At 38.0% G+C, this 25,253-nt stretch overlaps 3 protein-coding genes across 3 annotated transcripts; all 3 read right to left on the reverse strand.

Moving 5' to 3' along the window:
* Positions 1-2,858: 2,858 nt before the first annotated feature.
* Positions 2,859-4,044, reverse strand: LOC148721094 (melanocyte-stimulating hormone receptor-like). The gene has a single exon (XM_088739234.1). The coding sequence runs from the start codon at positions 3,926-3,928 to the stop codon at positions 2,978-2,980; it is 951 nt and encodes a 316-aa protein (XP_088595360.1). The 5' UTR covers positions 3,929-4,044; the 3' UTR covers positions 2,859-2,977.
* A 7,165-nt stretch (positions 4,045-11,209) lies between these two features.
* LOC148721095 (melanocyte-stimulating hormone receptor-like) lies at positions 11,210-13,756 on the reverse strand. Its single transcript, XM_088738259.1, has one exon. It carries the CDS (start codon positions 12,352-12,354, stop codon positions 11,338-11,340), a length of 1,017 nt encoding a protein of 338 aa, XP_088594385.1. The 5' UTR covers positions 12,355-13,756; the 3' UTR covers positions 11,210-11,337.
* An 8,092-nt stretch (positions 13,757-21,848) lies between these two features.
* LOC148721096 (uncharacterized) lies at positions 21,849-24,220 on the reverse strand. Its single transcript, XM_088738260.1, has 5 exons — positions 24,020-24,220; positions 23,624-23,704; positions 23,302-23,476; positions 22,716-23,096; positions 21,849-22,559 (listed from the first exon to the last, which is right to left on the reverse strand). Exons 1-4 carry the CDS (start codon positions 24,103-24,105, stop codon positions 23,013-23,015), a joined length of 426 nt encoding a protein of 141 aa, XP_088594386.1. The 5' UTR covers positions 24,106-24,220; the 3' UTR covers positions 21,849-22,559; positions 22,716-23,012.
* Positions 24,221-25,253: the final 1,033 nt, after the last annotated feature.

Genomic DNA, 25,253 nt, shown 5'->3' on the forward strand with positions numbered 1-25,253 from the left:
TAATTCCTTGTGTGTCAAAAAATGCCTGGAACCTGCGAGGTACCTCAGTTAAGAAATAACACGGAAAGGCAAATTTGGAGACATTTGTCACTGAACCTCCACTGAGAGGATGTTAATTAAGTGTTCCTGTCATATATTTATTTGTGGGGTTGAAACTTGTATCATTACCTGAAGCCTCACCAAGCGTAATAAATAGTTTAAACTAAAGATTTTAATCGATCTTTGAAAAAATTGAATTTTTAACAATCTCCGAAACGCACCAAACTATTCAAATGCAAATTTTGGTCCCAGCTGCGAACTTTTTGTAAAATGTGTTAATTTTATCCATGTAGTTAATTGCGCTTTACAGTTTTTCTCTCTTCTTTACGTATCTGACAAGTACTTGAACCGAAATTGTAAACAAAAGCAAAATATTACGCAAGCAAACCATTTTCTACATTTCTTTTACCTTTGTCTGTTGGTTATCCTCACTTAACCAGCGAATTCATAGTGATCATCCCTGATAATAAAGAACCGAAGGTAGTTTACCGGACCCTAGATCCAATTTGTTTTTTTCCAATGTCTTGTTCACAAGAAGACCAAGAAAATACTTTCGTGTTAGGTAAACTTTCATGTAAAAGGAAATTTACTGACAAATTATTGATCGAGATGGAAAATAAAGGGATGGGTTGTCAAACCTATCAATGACTCGATGAACAATTTATTTCATTGTAGATTTTTATTATTTTTATCATCGTTTATAAAACCTTAGTTTCACTAAGCTCCGCCTTTAGCAATTGTTAGCCATCTTTCATCCTCGACCGTAACATTACCGCGTGCATCATATCGGGTACTGACGAACGAATTAGTTGTCAAAACTTTGTCCAAGTTTATGAGACATCTGTCTTCTATTGTGTCTAAAAAGTTACTCTTTTTCGGAACTTGTGAAGTGTCTCAAATGGTATGAAATGGTAATAAAAGGCACGCCAAATATAGAGACATCGATCGTATCATTTTTGAAAGTGCGTCAAACAATCTCTCTTTGTTTGATAGGGTGCTTTTCAAATGTCCTTGTCATGATTCGCATGAAGTTAAACCTGAATCATCATCAACCTTCGGTAAACTGGAAATAATAAAAAATAAAAGCTGACGATTTTACTTAGTCTAAGAGAACACTGGATTCGTGACAATCTCCGAAAGCCGGCATCAAACTGTTGAAATTGAAATTTTATCGCAGATGCCAGCTTATTTTAAAATATTTCATTTGACTTTCTAATGAACACGGTTTTGTAGCTTTTGTCTCGCCGCTCAGACAAATGAGTTATTTCCAAACAATGATACAAAAGTTTGGACCGCTGATGGAAGGAAGATCCCTTGTGTACGGCAACAAGAATAAGGGAATTTCCAAGAAATGCTGTTGTTGAAGCCCACTCACTAAAGAGAGGGAGCATAGGAGTTCTTGTATTGTTTTCGTCTACGTTCCACCTCTAGTGAGATTTGTTGTCGACATTATCCGTTTCCTTTTTCTTCTCGTGTATTTGTGATTGCAACGAGAAATATTTGCCTAAACTGCTCACACCAAGCCACGATCGCTGAAACCCCACTTCTTTAAAATTAGTCACATAAATAGCACCTAACCAGCGTTTATTCATTTAAAAATGCATTGAGAAATTTTCTGTAGTTTCAAAAACTGATTTTTTATCTGAAACCTATTTGGTGCCTCACGTAGGAAATAGCAAGAAAATGAGACTATTTGTTCAGTTTTTACCGAGCACTGAACAAATAGTCTCTCTTTACCAGGATCATTTCATAGACTTTCTCATCATCTTTCACTCGTTTGAAAACATCAGAGAGAAAATTGTCTGTTGTGTCAAAAAGCCTATTTTTGTCGCTTTAACTTGTCACGTACACCTCGCATGAAATTGGAATAAGAGGCAAACATATAAAAACACCTGTAACATTAATATTGTTTTCTTTGTGCGACAAACTATCCCTCTTTACTCATCCTACGGGCAGGCACTCATTATTAACGCTTCAGTACCAGTTACTTGGCTCGTGAATAAGTTTGAGGCCTTGAGCAACACGTGGGCGGAGGAGCGACCTGCCGCTATACTAATAACGAGGACCTGCTCGTAAGCTGACCTAGTTTATTGACAGGGTGTCAATCAAATGTCCATATCATTTGTGTAAAGTTGAGGCCTGACTTGTCATTAGCCTCAGTAAGCTAAAAATAAAGAAACTAAAACAACCGGTTATAGTCAATTTCATTTCATACGCATTCTTAAAGTTTGTTAACATACACAAGCAAGGGAACCATCTTTACATATTCATAAGCATTACGGAAAATTTTCTGATACCAAGACAAATTCGAGAATAAACGTCGACCAATGCAACTCGTTTCGCAATATGGCGTCAATAACAATCCTCTTTCTTTAAGTTAGTAAAAAAACGTTGACTTTAAAAAATTCTTTTAACTACTCTTTGAAGTTTTATCCAGTACTTTTATATTACTAAAAGAAGATTAAACATGAAATTAAAATGCATGCATATCTTTCTTTAATTATGCCTTGCCGTATTCAAGATCATTGGTGGTTAGCTAACACGAAAAATACTCTTGAAAAGAGATGGTTGGTGTTTCTATTGCCTTTCTTTCAGTTTTTCCCGTAACATAGCTATTTAGTGCACACAACAAGCAATTTTTTTAATGAATACTCGATTAAAAGTGAGAGCCTCAGAGGGCTTTGTGTTACAGAAATCAATAGTATTGTTCAATGATTGACATTAATCAATATATAAAACATAAATTAACGGGGAAAAAATTCACAACACAAAAAACATAAATTACCGGATACAATGTCCACAATAGACTATGTACAAACTTTGAACAACAATATTATTTGAGCTTTTTATTTCTTTCTATCTAATAACATATTTGACGGGCGTTTTCATACAATAATTGTGTAATCACTTTCAGATTTAGAAATACTATATATATGACCTAACTCCATGGACAGCAAAGTGCTTGTCTGATTGTCTGCTTCACTGCTTGTCTTACTTCACTTATCTTCCAGCAGTAAAGGAACGGGTTTACCGTCGAGTTAAAGTGAATTAAGATAACTGCTGCACGCTTAAATATTACTAAGTGTGATGTATATGTTTTACTGAAAGCGATTACAATGTCCACTATAAAGTATGGTGCATAACAAACAACTAATGCCAACTGCACCCACAGTGCACTGTACACTGCCCTTTTGTATCGCGCCATGTTCAGTACATTTGGTTGGCTCGGCTGTTGTTGGACATGATCTTGTACTTGAGCCTGATGATGACTGAGACCCCGAAAAATTTTTATATACGAGACGCCTGAAATAACAAGGCAAGATGGTACAACTATATGGCCAGACCAACTGATTAAACGATAATTTAATGTGTAGCATAAAGCAGTGACACTAGATACAATCCAAAAGGTAGTTACAATGATGCATGTGCGCTTCAAAGTTATAATTTGTCTGTATTTCAGCCCCAACAGCAGGGCGAGAAGTCTGTCCACGCTTATCGCCGTCATCGTCACCAACGAAACTCCACATAATGCATTGCCTGTGATGGCATGGGCATCAAATGCGTATTGACAGAGATTCCATTGTTCGTGTACCACACACATTAAAAAAATAGTATTCAGAGTCTGGGTAACAAGGCCAACCAACAGATCAGTTGTTGCCAGACAACGATACAAGAGTTTGGATGGCGGATGAAGGGAAGATTCTTTGTGAAGGGCAACGAGGATAAGAGAATTGCCAAGCAATGCTGTGATGGAGAGGAGAATGCCAACTGCTGCGAAAAGTACGTATACTGATTCCTTTTGGAGCCCACGAACCAGAGAGGGGGAGCAATGTAGTTCTGGAAATGTCTTGGTCTGTAATCTAACTCCAGAGATATTTGTTGTTGACATTATTCTGTGATCGTTTCCTTTTTCTTGAACTGCGGTTATCTGTGATTGTAACGAGAAATATTTAATCTAAACAGCTACACAACGACGACTTACAACCTACATAATAATCATATAAAGACTTACTCATAACTGTTCACTCGTTTTAAAATCGTCAGAGAAATTGTCGCTTTAACTTGTTAGGTACACCCCGTATGAAATAGAAATAATAGGCAAATATATAAAAACACCTGTACCATTATCTTTGTTTTCTTTGTGGGATAAAAAATCCCACTTAACTTAGCCTACATGCAGGCATTCATTATTAACGCTTCAATACGAGTTACTTGACCGGGAATAAGTTTGAGGCCTCTAGCAACACGACTTGTAGGCGAAGGAACGACGTGCCATGATGGTGCTACTAACAGAGGACCTGCTCGCAAGTTGGCTTGGTTTCATTGATAGAGTGTCAATCAAATGTCCATATCATTTGTGTACAGTTGAGGCTTGAATCATTATTAGCCTCAGCAATCGAATAAAAAGAAGATTCAAGCTAAGGATGTTCAACCCATGTTAATCAGTCCAGAAAATTCGAATGCATACATCGATTACGAAGTTGATGTATGGCCACACATGCAAACTTATTTAAAATATTTTAATTCAACCGTGTAATTAGTAACATGTTGTGGCTCTTTTACCTCCCTTTCGTATCCAAAAAAAACTAGAGCAAAGAATAAGAAGAGCAAAAAAGTTACGAGAACAAACAACTTTCTGTCGTTTCTTTCACAGATCTGTTGTTGCCACTTAACGATACAAGAGTTTCGTTGGCGGATGAAGGGAAGATTTTAAGTGAAGGGCAAAAGGGATAAGAAAATTGCTAATAAATGCTGTGATGGAAAGGAAAATTTGGACTGCTGAGAAAGAAATGAATTGCCTTTGTCGTCCATCCATCGAAATAGGGTTGCATAGAAATGAGGCTATGTTCACGCCGTGCTGAACGAGTTTTCGAGCGGCTGAAAAACTCGACCGGACATTCTGTTCACACGGAATTGTGCGAAAGTTTCCTTCTGTTAAGATGGAACTGATAACCGGATGAAGTTTGTGACACCCGTCAGTGGTTTTACTATCTCCTCATGCGCACACCGTTTCTTTAACCAAGTGCAAAATGGTGTCTAGAACTGAAGAGAAAAGCCAATTCAGATACTAGCACGGATAACGAATATTTCACTTGGACGGATGAGGAGACAGCACTACTGCTTAATGTTGCTTTATCGTATAAAATTGAGAAAACGTGCGACTGCTGAGAAAGGAATTGATTCTTGTTGAAGCGTTCCAACCAAAGAAGGGGCGTATAGCAGTTCTTCAAATGTTTTCGTTTGTGTTACACTTCCAGTGAAACTTGTTGTTGGTATTTCGTCTGAACAGTACACACCCAGCCTCGATCAATGAAACATTGCTTCTGTAATTATATTCACTTTAAGACTTCCTCACCAGCGTTTACTCATTGATGATGCGTCAGAAAAATTGTCTTTTGTGTCCAAAAAATGAGTCTTTTTATTAATGAATTTTTTTTTAATTTTTTTAGGGAAATTTTTAAGCTGAATGCCTTTTGTTTTATAAATAATATTAAAATTTTATGGAATTTTCTTATACAAATTTTCTCAATTATATTTGTAAATAATCTTGAATTAGTCATTAAACGAAGTGTGTATCCATGAGTTTTTCTTGGATTTTTACTAAACGTTTTGACGTATATTTCATCGATTTTAAAGCATTTTGTCATTTTTTTTCTAAATACTTTTAGTGATTATAGTGTATAAAGGTATTATAAGTTTTTTTTTTCTAGAACCGATGAAGTGCCTCAGGTATGAAAAAGCAATAAGAAGAAAATGGGAAGACATCTGTGTTGTCATTTTTTTTTTAACAAGTCGACAAACAATCCGTTTTTTACCTGCATCAAATATCTTTGAAAAGGTGCAAACCAAGTGTCCATATCATTTGCATGAAGTTAAGACTTGAATCATTTTCAACCAAGAAAAACTGGAAATAAAAGTTCAAGATAGCAATTTTAGTTGGTTTAGGAAAAATTTGGATTCGTGACAATATCCGAATGCATTATACTTTTCAAATTGAAATTTTGGTCGCAGGAGCGAACTTCTTTTAAAATGTTTGAATTAAATTTGTTATTAAATAGGCTTCCAGCTTCTTTTTCTCTTCCTTTCGCATCCCGGACTAAAATTAAAAAAAAAACCGTAACAAGATGTTTTGCTATCAAACCGCTTTTGCTATTTCATTCTCTACCTTTGCTATTTCATTCTCTGTTTCCTTTTTCTTAGGGTGAGGTTATCTGTGATTGCAACGAGAAATATTTTTTCTTAACAGCAACACAACGACGATCACTGAAATCCTACTTCCTAAAGAAAGTCCACCGTAAACAAAAATTTCTCACCAGTGTTTAACTCTTTGTGTGCCAAAAAATGCCTGGAACCTGCGAGGTACCTCAGTTAAGAAATAACACTGAGAGGCAAATTTGGAGACATTTGTCACTGAACCTCCACTGAGAGGATGCTAATTAAGTGTTCCTGTCATATAATTATTTGTGGGGTTGAAACTTGCATCATTACCTGCAGCCTCACCAAGCGTAATAAATAGTTTAAACTAAAGATTTTAATCGATCTTTGAAAAAATTGAATTTTTAACAAACTCCGAAACGCACCAAACTATTCAAATTCAAATTTTGGTTCCATCTGCGAACTTTTTGTAAAATGTTTGAATTTTATCCATGTAGTTAATTGCGCTTTGCAGTTTTTCTCTCTTCTTTACGTATCTGACAAGTACTTGAACCGAAATTGTAAACAAAAGCAAAATATTACGCAAGCAAACCATTTTCTACATTGTTTTTTACCTTTGTCTGTTGGTTATCCTCATTTAGCCAGCGAATTCATAGTGACCATCCCTGATAATGAAGAACCGAAGGTAGATTACTGGACCCTAGATCTTGTTCTCAAGAAGACCAAGAAAATACTTTCGTGTTAGGTAAACTTTCATGTAAAAGGAAATTTACAGACAATTTATTGATCAATTTTTTTTAAAAATCGAGTTTCCAGATGGGATTTGAACCCACGACCCTCCGTGATCTAGTCGGATGCTCTAACCACTGAGCTACAGGAGACTCTATGGTGAGCAAGGGTCAATTAGTGGGTATTGACTGGAACCGCATCACGCGGCTACACAGCCAAACATCAGCTAGCGCATAGAAGCTCACTAACAGCATCACGCTGTCACATTAAAGCATCACATGCATTAAAGCATCACATGCAGCCAACCAGCCTCCAAAGTGAGCATGTAAAGATGAAATAAACAATTTTTTTTTTAAAAATCGAGTTTCCAGATGGGATTGATCGAGATGGAAAATAAAGGGATGGGTTGTCAAACCCATCAATGACTCGATGAACAATTTATTTCAATGTAGTTTTTATTATTTTTATCATCGTTTATAAAACCTTAGTTTCACTAAGCTCCGCCTTTAGCTATTAATTGTTAGCCATCTTTCAAGCTCCACCGTAAAATTACCGCGTGCTTCATGTAGTGTACTGACGAACGAATTAGTTGTCAAAACTTTGTCAAGGTTTATGAGACATCAGTTGTCTATTGTGTCTAAAAAGTTACTCTTTTTCGGAACTTGTGAAGTGTCTCAAATGGTATGAAATAGTAATAAAACGCACGCCAAATATAGAGATATCGATCGTATCATTTTTGAAAGTGCGTCAAACAATCTCTCTTTGTTTGATAAGGTGCTTTTCAAATGTCCTTATCATGATCTGCATGAAGTTCAAACTTGAATCATTATCAACCTTCGGTAAACTGGAAATAATAAAAAATAAAAGCTGACGATTTTACTTAGTCTAAGAGAAGACTGGATTCGTGACAATCTCCGAAAGCCGGCATCAAACTGTTGAAATTGAAATTTTATCGCAGATGCCAGCTTATTTTAAAATATTTCATTTGACTTTCTAATGAACACAGTTTTGTAGCTTTTGTCTCGCCGCTCAGACAGATCAGTTATTTCCAAACAATGATACAAACGTTTGAACCGCTGATGGAAGGAAGATCCCTTGTGTACGGCAACAAGAATAAGGGAATTTCCAAGAAATGCTGTTGTTGAAGCCCACTCACTAAAGAGAGGGAGCGTAGGAGTTCTTGAATTGTTCTCGTCTACGTTCCACCTCTAGTGAGATTTGTTGTCGACATTATCCGTTTCCTTTTTCTTCTCGTGTATCTGTGATTGCAACGAGAAATATTTGTCTAAACTGCTCACACCAAGCCACGATCGCTGAAACCCCACTTCTTTAAAATTAGTCACATAAATACCAATTAACCAGCGTTTATTCATTTAAAAATGCCTTGAGAAATTTTCTGTTGTTTCAAAAACTGATTTTTTATCTGAAACCTATTTGGTGCCTCACGTATGAAATAGCAAGAAAATGAAAATGTATAGACACCTGCTTCAGTTTTTACAGAGCACTGAACAAAGAGTCTCTTCACCTGGATCATTTCATCCGGATAATTTCAAGCGAATATTTTGGTATGAAGGTTTTCTTTTATGTAGTAAGTGATTGAAGTCTTCTTGTTGCGATTCTCTTGAACGATTGAAAATTCTCTTCTCGCAATGAAAGTTGTTATCCAATATTGAAGTAAACATGATAATTTATTGATGGAGATGGAAATGAAGGGATGGGTGGTCAAAACCTGTCAAGACTCGGTGAACAATTCTTTTCATTCTAGTTTTTTTACAATCACTTGTGAACATGAAGTTGCGCACTGCTCTTCCTCTAACCAACTCTAACCAATCTTTCAAGCTCCACTGTAAAACTTTGCTTTAAATCTGTTATTATATTGATCGACGGGGAACCAGCTGATGGACAAACCAAACGAGTGACTATTGCTTAAGAGATGCAAAAATTTATGCAATTCTCTGATACGGTTTAGGAGTTTATCCAGGAAATTTTCAATTTCCCCTTTCAATTCTCCTTGATTATTCCGAACAGCAACTGCAGCTGAACCTCTAAACAGTTACGAGTGGGCCGAAACCAGTTTTTCTATCTCAATTAGTAGAGATTAGTTTAAAAAAATTAGTACTTAAAGGTAATATTGTTGGCAAAACAATGACATCGGCAATGTTTCTGTTTGACAATGCGATAATGGAACTCTTTCTTGCCACCCTTTATAAAAGATGAATTAAGTAGTACATAAGATACATTGTCATTTAAGGGCCGATCATTAAGTGGAGATGTTCTTCCTTTATTGTATTGAATACTAAACTAAAGATCTGTATAAAGTTCAGACTTGACACATAATCAGCCTCAGCAAACTGAAAATAAAAAGTTCAAGCTAGCGACTTTATTTGGCCTAAACAAAAGATCGTCTAAGGAAACAAATTCGTGACAATCTCCGAATGCATCAAATGATTGAAATTCTAATTTTTGTCACAGATGCCAACTTATTTCAAAATATTTGAGTTTAATTTGCCACGATTAAAGTTTTGGAGGCTACTTTTCTTGTTTTTGTATCCTCGGACTAAAATCTCAAATAAAAACCATGACAGGATGTTAAGCTACTAAACCATATTTTTTCAAATTTACGAAATTGGTTCTCTTGCTTTCTTCAGAATATTCAAAATGATCGTCGTTTGTAATATTTTTAATGGCGCAATGATCTAAACTCTCCTCTGATCACGACGGTTACTCCTTAAAACTGAAGGGAACAAAATAATTTATCAATTGCGGCTGGAAATCAATGGATATATATGTACAAATTGTTAAAGCGCCTCACGATGATTGAATCTAATTTACCTCAAGATGACGAGGATAAAAACTAAGCAGCACGTTGAGCAATAAAGCGTCAACATCAAGCAATTTCCCTAAAGAAGCAAACAAAGGTGGAAATTGTTTAACATAACATAAAAATATGTCGAGAACTCTCTGTAACTACTCTAATGTTCCTGAACCACAAACATCATGATCCAAAAAGTAGCATAGAGAGGCTGGCTAAGAAGACCAACCAACAGTTCAGTTGTTGCCAGACAACGACACAAGAGTTTCGACATCGGATGAAGGGAAGATTCTTTGCGAAGGGCAACGAAGATAACAGAATCGCCAAGAAATGCTATTATGGAGATCAGTACTGTAGATTGTTAGGAGAGGATTTTTAAATTATTGTCGAAGTACACCAACTAGGGAGGGAAAGAGATGTAGTTCTTAAAATGTTTGGTCAGTGTTCCACCTCTACTGGTATTTGTTGTCGACTTCATTCTGTTTTCGTTTCCTATTTCTTGGCGTAGGGTATCCGTGATTGCAACGAGAAATATTTCGTTTAAACAGCAACACAACAACGATCCCCAAAACCTTACTCACTTCCTACATAATAATCAGATAGACTTTCTCATCATCTTTTACTCGTTTGAAAACATCACAGAGAAAATTGTCTGTTGTGTCAAAAAGCCTATTTTTGTCGCTTTAACTTGTCACGTACAGCAACGTGCCGTTATGCTAATAACGAGGACCAGCTCGTAAGCTAGCTTAGTTTTATTGATAGGGTGTCAATCAAATGTCCATATAAAGTTGAGGCCTGACTTGTCATCAGCCTGAGCAAGCTAAAAATAAAGACACTAAAACAACCGGTTATAGTCAATTATTATTTCATACGAATTCTTAAAGTTTGTTAACATACACAAGCAAGGGAACCATCTTTACATATTCATAAGAATTACGGAAAATTTTCTGATAACAAGACAAATTCGAGACTAAACGTCGACCAATGCAACTCGATTCGCAATATGAAGTCAATAACAAGCCTCTTTCTTTAAGTTAGTAAAAAAACGTTGACTTTAAAAAACTCTTTTAACTACCCTTTGAAGTTTTATCCAGTACTTTTATATTGCTAAAAGATTAAACATGAAATTAAAATGCATGCATACCTTTCTTTAATTATGCCTTGCCGTATTCAAGATCATTGGTAGTTAGCTAACACGAAAAATACTTTTGAAAAGAGATGGTTGGTGTTTCTATTGCCTTTCTTTCAGTTTTTTCCGTAACATAGCTATTTAGTGCACACAACAAGCAATTTTTTTTAATGAATACTCGATTAAAAGTGAGAGCCTCACAGGGCTTTGCGTTACAGAAATCAATAGTATTGTTCAATGACTGACATTAATCAATATATAAAACCTAAATTAACGGGGAAAATATTCAAACACAAAAAACATAAATTAACGGATAAAATGTCCACAACAGACTATGTACAAACTTCGAACAACAATATTATCTGAGCTTTTTATTTCTTTCTATCTAATAGCATATTTGACGGGCGTTTTCATACAATAATTGTGTAATCACTTTCAGCTTTAGAAATACTATATATAAGTCGAGGATGACCTAACTCCATGGACAGCAAAGTGCTTGTCTGACTGTCTGCTTCACTGCTTGTCTTACTTCACTTATCTTCCAGCAGTAAAGGAACGGGTTTACCGTCGAGTTAAAGTAAACTAAGATAACTGCTGCAGACCTCAATATTACTAAGTCTGATGAATATGTTTTACTGTAAGCGATTACAATGTCCACTATATAGTATGGTGCATAACAAACAACTAATGCTAACTGCACCCACAGTGCACTGTACACTGCCTTTTTGTATCGCGCCATGTTCAGTACATTTGGTTGGCTCGGCTGTTGTTGGACATGATCTTGTACTTGAGCCTGATGATGACTGAGACCCCGAAAAATTTTTGTATACGAGGCGACTGAAATAACAAGGCAAGATGGTACAACTATATGGCCATACCAACTGATTATACGGTAATCTAACGTGTAGCATAAAGCAGCGACACTAGATACAATCCAAAAGCTAGTTACAATGATGCATGTGCGCTTCAAAGTTACAATTTGTCTGTATCTTAGCCCCAACAACAGGGCGAGAAGTCTGTCCACGCTTATGGCCGTCATCGTCATCAACGAAACTCCACATAATGCATAGGCTGTGAGGACGGTGGCGTCCTTTGCGTATCGACAGAGATTCCATTGTTCGTGAACCACAGACATATTATGAATAGTATTCAGAGGCTGGGTAACAAGACCAACCAACAGATCAGTTATTGCCAGACAACGATACAAGAGTTTGGATGGCGGATGAAGGGAAGATTCTTTGTGAAGGGCAACGAGGATAAGAGAATTGCCAAGCAATGCTGTGATGGAGAGGAGAATGTCAACTGCTGCGAAAAGTACGTATACTGATTCTTTCTGGCGCCCACTAACCAGAGAGGGGGAGCAATGTAGTTCTTGAAATGTCTTGGTCTGTAATCCAACTCCAGTGAAATCTGTTGTTGACATTATTCTGTAATCGTTTCCTTTTTCTTGGACTACGGCTATCTGTGATTGTAACGAGAAATATTTCATCTAAACAGCTACACAACGACGACGTACATCCTACATAACAATCATATAAAGACTTCCTCATCACTGTTCACTCGTTTTAAAAACGTCAGAGAAATTGTCGCTTTAACTTGTCAGGTACACCCCGTATGAAATAGGAATAATAGGCAAATATATAAAAATACCTGTAACATTATCTTTGTTTTCTTTGTGGGACAAACAATCCCACTTAACTTAGCCAACATGCAGGCATTCATTATTAACGCTTCAATACGAGTTACTTGACCCGTGAATAAGGTTAAGGCCTTGAGCAACACGACTCGTGGGCGAAGGAACGACGTGCCATAGTGCTAATAACCGAGGAGCTGCTCACAGGCTGGCTTGGTTTCATTGATAGAGTGTCAATCAAATGTCCATATCATTTGTGTACAGTTGAGGCTTGAATCATTATTAGCCTCAGCAATCGAATAAAAAGAAGATTCAAGCTAAGGATGTTCAACCCATGTTGATCAGTCCAGAAAATTCGAATGCATACATCGATTACGAAGTTGATGTATGGCCACACATGCAAACTTATTTAAAATATTTTAATTCAACCGTGTAATTAGTAACATTTTGTGGCTCTTTTACCTCCCTTTCGTATCCAACAAAAACTACAGCAAAGAATAAGAAGAGCAAAAAATTACGAGAACAAACAACTTTCTGTCGTTTCTTTCACAGATCTGTTGTTGCCACATAACGATACACGAGTTTCGTTGGCGGATGAAGGGAAGATTTTAAGTGAAGGGCAAAAAGGATAAGAAAATTGCTAATAAATGCTGTGATGGAAAGGAAAATTTGGACTGCTGAGAAAGAAATGAATTGCCTTTGTCGTCCATCCATCGAAATAGGGTTGCATAGAAATGAGGCTATGTTCACGCGGTGCTGAACGAATTTTCGACCTGCTGAAAAACTCGACCGGACATTCTGTTCACACGGAATTGTGCGAAAGTTTCCTTCTGTTAAGATGGAACTGATAACCGGATGAAGTTTGTGACACCCATCAGTGGTTTTACCATCTCCTCATGCGCACACCGTTTCTTTAACCAAGTGCAAAATGGTGTCTAGAACTGAAGAGAAAAGCCAATTCAGATAGTAGCACGGATAACGAATATTTCACTTGGACGGATGAGGAGACAGCTCTACTGCTTAACGTTGCTTTATCGTATAAAATTGAGAAAACGTGCGAGGGGAAATAATGGGAATCGATACGAACAAGGTATGAGGAATTACAAGAACTTTTCATTGAAAGATATCCAAACAACGATGAATTCGAAGTAGACCCAGCACAGTTTCCAAACTGTAAGGATACTAGCATATTCTCCAAGAAGAAATAGTCGTGAAGTTGAAGAGGATACAGTTCGGTTATCGAAAAGCTGTAGATGCTGTAAGAGTGGCAACAATACTATTTGACGAATACGCTGAACTATGGTCTGGATGTCCGGCTGTTGAAGCTGTGGATAATGGCATTGAGACCGCAGAAGAGATACGCGGTAATGATAATCCTGACGAAAGTGAATCGGGTCTACTACTTTTCGCAGTGAATGACCCTGCAAGGGAGAATAACACTGGTGAGACAACCTCGGATGATAATGCTAATGATACAGTTAAAAAACTGTTGATGCAAGAAGAAACTTAATTTCTAAGCTAAAAGAGAAAAAAATTCCAAGCTAAGGAGAAGACCACAACAACAGAACAGAATGTTAGCCCTTGGACACGAAGAACTTCAGTTGAGAAAGAGAATGATCGATGAGCTTGAAAATTCAAGAGAAAAATACATGATTTATGATATTTTTTTATTTTTAAGATTCGCTGACAGGCAGGGACACCGCAACAGCTTGCGCCAATCACTGCGGGCCCAGTAAACCCACCCATCCCACCCAGGGGAGGACATCCATCACACAGTAATCTCGTTTGTGGGAAATTAACGTCTCCTACCCCCAACCCTGCAGGAGACGGGACCTCCATTCATTCGTCCCTATCCGAGAAGACTAGAATATCTAACCATTTCTTGATGTTATAGAAAGGTAGCAAATTCTTCTCAATTATTTTAAGACCCTGAGTGTTGGTCCGGCCGGGGCTCGAACCCTCAACCCCCCTAACAACAGTCCAGCGCTCTATCCATTGAGCTAACCGGGAAAGTGTGCCAAGTTTTACCGCTAGTTTACATTCTTTAAGCACCACATTGCAGAATGGATTCAACATGCTGGGGATGATGATACAGCAGAATCATCAGCAGAACCAGCATATCCAGTACAATCATCCCCAATATCAGCAACAGCAAAGCATCATGTCAGGTGTTTGGCATTTACAGGATCCTTCTCATTTTAATAAGTGTTGAACATTAACATTCACAGTGTCTACCTCAAATGTTGGATTGTGTGCTGTTTTAGCACTCTGTTAACAAATTTGAGTTGCGTTTATTATATGCACTGCCAGTTTGCCTGCTCACAAGACAGAGAGACATTGGTTGGCTTACTTTGCTATTGCACTATTTACCCCAGAGATTTTCTGTTTTTGTATGCATTATACTGTACCAGGAACGATTTCTTCAATACAATTAGTTAAATTTCGTCTATGTTACTTGTCATTAATAGTTGTTGAGTTTCATGTTTGTAAGCTAGCACTCCCTTTCTAACTTCATAAGGTTCATGCTTGTTGAATAATATTAAACCACAAGAATGTTTTTCATCTTTATTTTATTAACTAGTAAGATCAACACAAGTATCTTGGAATAAAAACATGCCCAAGGTGGACAGAACTGATATCTTGCTGTACTGGTATGAACAGGAAACTATCTGACAATATCAAAGGCAAGGATAGACGTAATTTTGAATGTTTTAATTTTGAATGTTTTATGGGGCCGGTTAGGTGTAATCTCTGAAATATGTGATCTCTGAAATATGGGTATGCTGCAGAAGTGTGGCAAGACATTCCCGCATACCTCTCTGAGGCTATTGAATCCATACAAAAAAGAGCCTTAAAAATTATATTCCCAAATTTTAGTTATCAACAAGCCCTAGACCAGGCAAAATTGTCATTGTTGTTACATCGTAGGATATTCGTTTGTAAAAAGTTGATGGCGGAAATGAGGAATAAAGACCACCCCATATCTTTCTTAGCTCCACAAGCTATAACAAGTTCTACACCTCAACAGCTCCTATGCATTGTGGAAAGCCATGAGCATCATAAAAATTGGCAACTGCGTCACACACTTCTTCTTCTGATTTTGGTAATCTAATGTAATCAGGTCCAAGGACGATTGAAATGCATCTGCAAACTCTTCGAACAGTTTCAGACACAGTTGACTTTCCAATGCCGAATGCAGTAGCAATCTTGCAGTATCTCCCCTCGTCCGATAAATAGTACAAAGTTACAGCTAACTACTTCTCAACATCAATTGCAGATCTCACATTTGTGGATTGCTTCTGCAAAAAAAAGGTTTGACCTTATCACACAGTTTCATGAAACTCTCCTTGGACATTCGAAAGTTTTCACGCCACCCATCCGACACGACAGTATTGCTGACAAAATTGTCTCACCAAAGTGATGTTCTCCCAGGTCTAATCCAGTGTTTTCGCTGCTTCGACGTCTTCGATTTACAGATAGATGAGCAACGATTAACTTGATTTTCTGACATTAACAAGATACCAACAAAACGTCGCCTACGTGCGTGGTAAGCTCGGCATGTCCTACACATTTGCAAGATAATATTATGTAACAAAGCTGTAACATTGCCGAGTACCGCAATCAAGTTCCATTGAGTACCATCGTCGTATAAAATTGTAAAACATATTATTTAACTTGTAACGAATATATGAAATTCATATATTTTGAACTGCGGTTGTAGATACATATGATGCACGATCCTCGCAGTAGAGAGCGCTATTTATGCAATAGCGAAAATCAGACCTGAAAAAAAAAATCAGGCCTGTACGGGATTCGAACCACTGACCTCTGCGATACTAGTGCAGCGCTCTACCAACTGAGCTAAAAAGCCAATTATCTGATTTATCTTCACGGGTTTATTACGAATCAACTTAACGGCCTGCTCCCATTTGGCTTGTTAGCTCAATTGGTAGAGCGCTGCACTAGTATCGCAGAGGTCAGTGGTTCGAATCCCGTACAGGCCTGATTTTTTTCAGGTCTGATTTTCGCTATTGCATAAAAGCTGTTGAGGCGTGGTCGATCGAAAATAGGATGGAACTGAACGGGGATAAATGCAAGGAGATGCGCATTGACTTTAAAAGGAACACTCACAATTTTCCACCAATTGTGATTAATGGCAAGGAACTATCAGTATCAAACAGTGTAAAAATCCTAGGAGTCACTATTAGCTCAGATTTAAAATGGAACGAACATATCTCAGAGTGCATTAAGAAAGCGAACAAGCGCCTTTACTTTATTGTTCTTCTAAAGCGCGCAAACGTTCCACTGAGCGACGTTATAAATCTTTATTGCACCGTGATAAGATCTGTTTTAGAGTACTGTGCGCCAGTTTTCCATCACGCGCTCCCACAGTATCTTAGTGACGACATTGAACGAGTTCAAAAGAGAGCGCTCTCCCTCATTTGTCCTTATGCGTCATATTTCGAATGTTTGGCCAGGTTCGACTTAGTAACCTTGCACGCGAGACGCGTGGCTCGGTGTAGCAAGCTTTTCGAGTCTATCACGTCATGCCCGGATCACAAACTCGTGCCTGTCTTACCTCCTAAGAGAGAACACAGATATAATCTAAGACAGTCCATGGCTTATGCTATGCCTCGTACACATACAAATCGTTTTAAGAACACTTTCATTCCAAGTATGTGTACATAAATTTTTTTTTTAGACTAGTTTGTACATATTCATATATATAGAGTTTTTCGCATTTGTGGTTTTATTATAATTTCAATTGTATTTATTCCTAGTTCTAAGTAATTGTAACGCAATTCAGTCTACGGACTGCCATGTTCGATACTCTAATAAACTATCTATCATCATCTATCCAGCGCTCTCTACTGCGAGGATTGTGCACCATATGTATATTATTTAACTTAGGTACAACGCATCCATGCAGCCGCGCCTTCGCCGTACAAAAATTCGGACCGGCTAAAACTTCGTCCTCGATTTTGGTGTTCAAATTTTTGAAGGCTTAGGCGTCCAAATTTTCGTACGTTTAGCGTGGTGCCATGCGAGCGAAACACCTAAACGCACAAATTTTCGGCCGGTCGAATATTGGTCTGGCACCGTGTGAACGTAGCCTGAGTTCTAAATATGCTTTTGTTTGTGTTCCACCTCCTGTGAAATTTATCGTCGCCATTGTTCTTCCTTTCTTTCTCTTTGCAGAAGGTTTGATGATCAATTACATGCGAGTTTGATAAGTATAGTTTTGTCAAATAGGAACGATCACCGAACTCTTCCTTTTTTCAACCATATTCACGGAGAGACCTCCTCATTCAAAATGCGTCTGTTGTATTAAAAAAGTCCTTTTATTCCTTGAGCTTGTCATTACATTAGGTATGCAATAACATTAAGAGACAGCTTTAATATTACTTTTCTCAGAGTGCGACAAACAAACCGTCTTTATTTGGATCAACTTTAGATGCAAGGGAACTTATTAAGTGCCATATTATATGTGAGGTTCACAGTGTAATCATTATCAGCCTTGGCAAACTGAAAATGGAAAAAGTTCTCAACTCAACATTAAATACATTATGTCATTCATCAACATGGAATCGAAATTTACATAATTCTTAATAATAGAGTATTATCGTTTGTCTCACGATATAGTCACTTATGATGTGGATTTGACTGCACACTATTAGCCTTCATCAGGCGATAAGGTCGACTAGTTTTGGGTCTTCTTATAAAGCAGAATGCTCCCCTGTGATTGGTTGGTATTCCACCGCTGTGATTGGCGTGTTTCGGTCACTGATATTAGTAGGTTGTTTTCTCGGCAGTCTGCTGTCGTGCGGCTATCCTGTCGTTGTGTTTTTTGATCGTGGCCATCCACGCTTCAGGAATTTCCACTCCACTGTGCCTATTGATTTTGTAAAGGTGAAGTCTTATGTGAATAGCCTTTGACCCTGCAGTGTACCAGTGAGGATCACAATCAATAAACTTAACCTCATTCCAAAGCGGTGGTGCGCGGTGATGTGGGCGTGCACTGAAACGTGCTCTGAAGAGCTGTCGACAACGTCCTTCAACAGGTTAAGTTACCAGAGTATATCATTACGAAGGAACTGTCAGACGCCCTTAAAAGCTTAAAAGAGGTCGATTCCATCATGGTTCTCCCAGCTGACAAAGGGCGTGCTAGCATAGTCATGGATACCAACACCTACCAAGTTAAGATGTCCAACCTTATCGAGAACGGACCATACCAGCTCCTAAACAAAGACCCGACTGACCGCTTGACCAGGAAGTTGTCTGAGAGCCTTGAAACGCAGTGGACATCTATCGGAGGCCTTTTATAACAAGATCAGACCTCGCAACAAACAGCCCCCTAGAATCTACGGTTTACTGAAGATCCACAAGGCCGACGAACCGTTTAGAGCTATTGTGTCATGCGTTAGCACCTTCGCAGATGACCTGTCCGCCCACCTATCTAATATCTTGTCTCCTTCAACAAGTAACTCGAATTTCAAAGTGACCAATTCAACTCACTCTGCATCCACCATCAGCAGTGAGACTATCCTAGACTGACCGTTAACACGTAATTTCTGGAAATCGATCGATCTGAAACTGAAGATAACTCTGAAATAACCGGTTATGGTCAAATTTATTTCGTACACATTCGTTAAAGGATGTATTATGTTTGGAAACAGATTTATCATAAAGAATGAAGCCCGTATACCTAAAAATAATAATAATAATAATGATAATAATAATAATAATAATGCATGTATATTTGAAATATTTGCTCCTTTGCTTTTATTTTATTTAATTTTTTTTCCGGCCTGAGCAAATCAGCTTTGAGGAAGCGATTGAACATCAAAAGACAAAACAACGAAAAAGGAAATTTTAACTGAACTTAATCTAGGACAATTACAGCTCTTGAAAGCGAGAGACAGTATCTGTAGTGTTCCACGGTCAGTGAAACATTCGGATTCAACCAAATTACATGCACACAAAACAGATAAAACTCGACACTCGACCATGTGCTTTTTTAATTCCCCTAATTCCTTTCGGCCGTACACGATTACTACAATATCTATGTCCCAAAATATTCTCAGACATTTCGTTACTTAAACACTCATTTGGTTGTTTCTTTTCTAAAGGTTTTTGTTACTGTAAGCGACGAGAGATGTTTTCGTCTGACAGCACCTGCCAGCCCACGATCACGCAAACTTCGCTTTCTAAATTTCATTTACTTAAAAAGTTCCTCAGTTAGTGCACTCATTTAAAATGCGAATTCGCAATACTTCTTCTGGCACAAGAGATGCCAATTTCTTCCCAGAAGTTGCATTAAATGCAAGACTCTTTACAAATTTCTCTGTAACACGTAATTCTGTCATGTCATTCCGTCGATATATTGTAAAAGTTCCCTCTATAGATACAAAATTCTAACGTTACAGCATCATGAAGGATAGAAAAATCCCGCAGGAAAATTTTCCCGCAAATTATCTTCGATAATAAATGATGGAACAGAGAATTAACTCTGAAGCGTAAAATAAAGTGCTAAGGGTTCCCGTAGACATTTCTCCTTGAAGAGTTTACGTTTCTTGTTCTAAAATTGGTTTCCTTCTCATTTTTTGTACAGACCTGACTGTGTGTGACCTGAAGAAAAGTACACGTAAAAGTATACTTTTACGCGTACTTTTCTTTCGTGTTGTATTATTATTAATAAGATCATGGACTTTCGATAACGTTGGTACGTTTTTACTTAAATGGCTCCGTACATAACTCTGCTGTTTTCTACTTTTCTGAGAGGAACGTTTTAACATCTTCACTGGTACTCTGCTTGGTTCACGATCACGTTTATAGCCATGGCATTCACACAAAACACGAGTACAATTATAATATACAAACTTCGCATGACGAGATCTCAATTGTTGTACTTTTTATTGACACTGTAACATCATTATGTTCATGTACATTAGTCATACTGATAACGTTTTCAAGTAGATCACAGTCATCAAGAGTATTCACCATGTCTTCTTCTAAGTACATACAACTCCATGAGAAGAGCAAACCAACATTCACGATCGCTTGTACAATAATAGTGATGATGTACGAAATACCATATCGTACTTTACAAGTATTGAACCCAATAAAAACCAACAACAGAAACGGGATATATAAGGGAAGAGTTAAGCTTAGATGTTTAACATTGTTATTCAAATTGCTTCTGTCAGTATTATCCAATTCGCTGTTGTTAGCGCCACCTTCGAAGTTGCGTTCACGAACATTCTTGATTTTTTCAGCAAGTTAGGTGTTCGTCTAAGCATCATAGTTTGTTGTAGAATCGGCTGTCACAGTTATGCCAGCATTTTCGTAGTTTGAACTCACATATAGCTCATTCGTTACCTCGTGAGAACTTGTAAAGAACATTGTACATTTGGCTAGCTCTCAAGCTCTAGAATTTGTGGACCGGCCCATTCCGTAAACGCTCGAGATCATTTGGTGTGGCCTTACCACGAACGACGTGTGCGTTTGTATGTGAGATGAGCGTACAAGACAGGAATCTTTGTAAAGCGGTCTTAACAAAACACAGCATTCTGTAAATTATGCTGTTTACGAAGAGCGAGCACACGACAACGCAAGTTGTCGCACTCTCACCCCCAGTTTCCGCGGTTTACGCAAGGAACCCCTGGGACCATGACCTCCCGGTTAGCTCAATGGATAGAGCGCTGGACTGTTGTGCGGGAGATCGAGGGTTCGAGCCCCGGCCGGACCAACACTCAGAGTCTTAAAATAATTGAGAAGAATTTGCTACCTTTCTATAACATCAAGAAATGGTTAGATGTTCTAGTCTTCTAGGATAGGGACGAATAAATGGAGGTCCCGTCTCCTGCAGGGTTGGGGTAGGAGACGTTAATAAAAAAATAAAAATAATAATAAAACAGTTTTTAACGTGGAGAAACACTTAGCTAGAAGCTAGTTTACAGGTTTTCCACCAAACAACCGAAACAAATAATTCAAATTGAAAATAACATTATTAAGAATCCCAACTGACCGAAGGCAAACCAGTTGGCTATATTACAAGCATAGCCGAGGATTTGAAACCCGGGGCTACTGAGAAACAAATCCAGGTAGTGGCCCGGGAGCGGCGGATCGCAAGTTCGACACGCTGACCACTCGACCACGCTGCCTTCGTTAATTTGCCACACACGAGATTACTGTGTGATGGATGTCCTCCCCTGGGGTGGGATGGGTGGGATGGGTGGGATATTGGGCGCACTTAATTTGGAGCCTCGCTCTGTTGTGCGACCCTCACCACAGTCTGGTGAAAGTGATTAAATAAATAAAAAGCCCGAGTAATGAAATCCAGAGAGGTCTTTACCGTAGAAGTTCAACCTGGTATCGTCTCGGTTGATTTTATTTCAGTTCCATGTATACTACACTCTTGAATAAAAGTATCCGTGGTAAAATAATGGATAAAAGAACTCTTTGCAAACTAAATATCTCGTAATTAACCCTCACATCTCGCTAATATTTCTTTGGGAGAAGTATTTTGGTTAAATAAATCAGAACAAGGCAAAAACTAATACTTTCTATAAACTAAATTATTCAAAGATGACCTTCATTTTTCGCAAACATATAATGTTACTCACACTTCCCTGTCCAAGAGTCTCGGCTACAAAATAAAGCTTTTTCTAACGGTTTCACGAAAGCTCGGTGATGTCTGCTTTTCTTATATAATTACCCTTTAACTACAACCAATCGATTTAAACGCATTTGATATTGCGTTTTGCTATTAGATCTGACTGGCCACTTCTATGTCCTCTCACTTCGTTTTCAGTGACCTTTCTTTTGGTTTCCTTGCGAAAACAATTCAAAAAACAAAAGAAAAAAATCTCAGAGCCTTCAACCCATACTATGGCGTCAACGTGGTCGTATGAAAATTACGACTGAGTTAAATGACTAAAGAAACCGGCGCACAAAAATGGAGACTGGGGACATATTCCCATCGTAGTCACGTGGGTACGTAGAGCTTCCTTCATCCGCTTCCAGGCCTCATCTGTTTCACCATCTTCCTCATCATATTCCTGAACAAAAATTACAACAAAAGAGTTCGAGTGAAACTGCTGAAACAGATGAGGGTGAGCGCAGGTAAGTAGGTCTTTTCGAAAGCCTATCTGTTGTTTATATGAGACAGGCTGATGGCAGGAAAGAGAGGGAATTTATAAAGGAATAATTGTTACCGGATCGCATTGAGTTTCTCTTCCACCGACTCCCACAGATTGCGTTCTTCACTGAATTCAAAGAAGCTCTAGAGACAAAGCTAAGACCAAGTCTAAGAACATAAAGAACCTTACCAGCTGTTAAGGCATAAGAATGCAAAATTATGATGTTTCCTTTTTCAATTGTGTATCAAACTGAGTGGATGGCCTACCTCAGCTCCAGAGGGTTAGAAAATAAGAAACAAGATTACAATAAAAAACCTTGAGCTTTAATTTCAGGTTGCTACATATTTAAATACAAGTGGCCGGGAGGCAGTCCTATTCAAATACCTCACACATACCTTGCGCGAGTTTCATTTCGCTGATCCAGTCACCCTCTTTGTAATACTTTACACGCAAATTCTGCATATAAAAGAAAAATATAAAACTAAATCAACCATTTGGCTCATTCCTCAGTTGCAGAGGAATGCAAGTATTCATGAGCTCCTACTTTCCCTGCCAGTTTGTTTTTCCCTGACGGTCACACTTACATGTAACACTAACGCATGCTGCCATTTAGCGTTAACCACGAACGCTGGCGCGCACTAACAGTGTTATGCTTACTTACCAGGAAAGGAAACCTTTCCATGCGAGTTAGCTGTAAAATACGATCTACATCATATTCTAAACGAGCGACTTTCTTAGCCTGTGTGTAGGTTGTACTCATCTGCGCAATGAGAATGTTGAAGAGAATCACAATCACAGTCCCCATGTAGGTCATCATCAACAAAATAGAGAGCCAGCTGCCAAAAGAAAAAAAAAATGATAGGTACTCATGTCGTTAAATTCACTTTTACGTTTAGTGCAGTAAAGTCTTCCGACGGCAGTGAAATCCAAACAAATCAAAGGAGAGGAAAAATTTTCGACTTGTTAGAGAAATTTCAACTTACTTGAGATTTGAGTAGTCGGCAGCTATTGGTCGCTGTTCAAACAGTGCGCGAAAGCCTCTCAATAACACATCTCCGAGGTCACTAATGTTAAGAGAAAAATATTTTTAGGCTAGGCTAGACTGCAACACATAAACCGTACTGCCACACACTGCGCTCGACAGCCGGGCGTGTAAAAGCTACAAAAAAGTGAACGGTTTATTGGGGCTAGATTCAACGTGACTGAGGTGGAATTAAAATTTAAGACATTTCGTTAAGCTTCCTTTAGCAGTAACACTTTTGCGGTGTTACCATATACATTTGATTCAACCGAAAGAACGCACTACGAAGGTTAAACAATCAAATGACTCAACAGTAGTGTTAAATAAACATATTTCACAAAGAAAGTATAGCACACACCTAAACTGTTGGTTTTCAGTGGAGTAACAGAGTGATAAAGACAAAGCACCACAGAAGGAAAGAAAGATCACAATAAAAACTGCCATGGATCTCGTGACGTCATGTAAAATGATCTTAGCCAGGGTATGTGTGTATAATCCTGTTGTCCTAGAAAAGATCAATGGCTTTGTTAGATCAAAGAAACAGATTTACGAGGCACTGAAATATCAAAATCCTTCGAAAATAACAATAATTTTCGATAGCCTTCCAAGAACTTTTAAGGGGGGATAGACGCAAGGTCATGCATCTCCATGGCAACCAAGAGGCCGTTTACACCAAGCTTTCCATGAGCTTAAAATGTTTCAACATTACATTCTACCTCTTCTTGAACTGCTGATGAAGAATAACATAATAAATTAATGATGATTATGGCACTTTCTTCTCTGGACAATTTTTTCGTTCACTGAGAAACTTTTTGAAAAAAACTTCAGAGAGCCATCATCACGTTTCCAATATGGTAGATTTGGTCATGCTGCTGCACTTCTTTGTAAATTTAACCTTTGAGGATCTATCACTAAAAACTAAAATCTAAGCCAACTACGTGAGTAAAATTCACATAAATGATTCCCAATATTAACATTCCCTATTCTAATCTGGAAATGTTCCGAAGAAACCTTTCAGTTTACCTTGTCAGGCACGAAAACTTAAAGATCCTCAGGAAGTGGCAAGAAAGCTTAAGATACCACCAGCCACTGAGCTTTACTTTGTGTGTACCGTAAGGGTATTATACACAGGATCAGCAGCAGGCCTAACCAGTCAAACAGGGTCATCCACTCTGTGAAGTACGAGTTCCCCTCTCTAAAAGAAGTCAGACAAAATAAAGGTTTTCATTCAACTGATTAATCCCTGTGTTTTTCACCCTCACCAAGGTCCCACCAATTTTCTATAATCGAACCACACACCACCTACAATTCTTCTACTTAATTTGACATAAGGACGAAAGGCTTATGCTCAGAATTGATTGTGTTCTAATTAACTCCACCTCTAAACTACTCTGAAGTCTTCCTTCCTAATCTATATGAACTTTTGAGAGGAGTAAAATGTCCTGATATTTGATACAACATTATGGTGTCTTAGTCTGATTTCACACTCACTAGAATTGCATACTTACATTCTCATTTCATTAATTTCTTCACACATTTAAAAGACCACCATCATAAGGGTGAAAATCTCACAAAACCCACGGAGTGAATCT

Source organism: Stylophora pistillata, chromosome 11 (genome assembly GCF_964205215.1).
Source record: "Stylophora pistillata chromosome 11, jaStyPist1.2, whole genome shotgun sequence".
NCBI lineage: Eukaryota > Metazoa > Cnidaria > Anthozoa > Scleractinia > Pocilloporidae > Stylophora > Stylophora pistillata.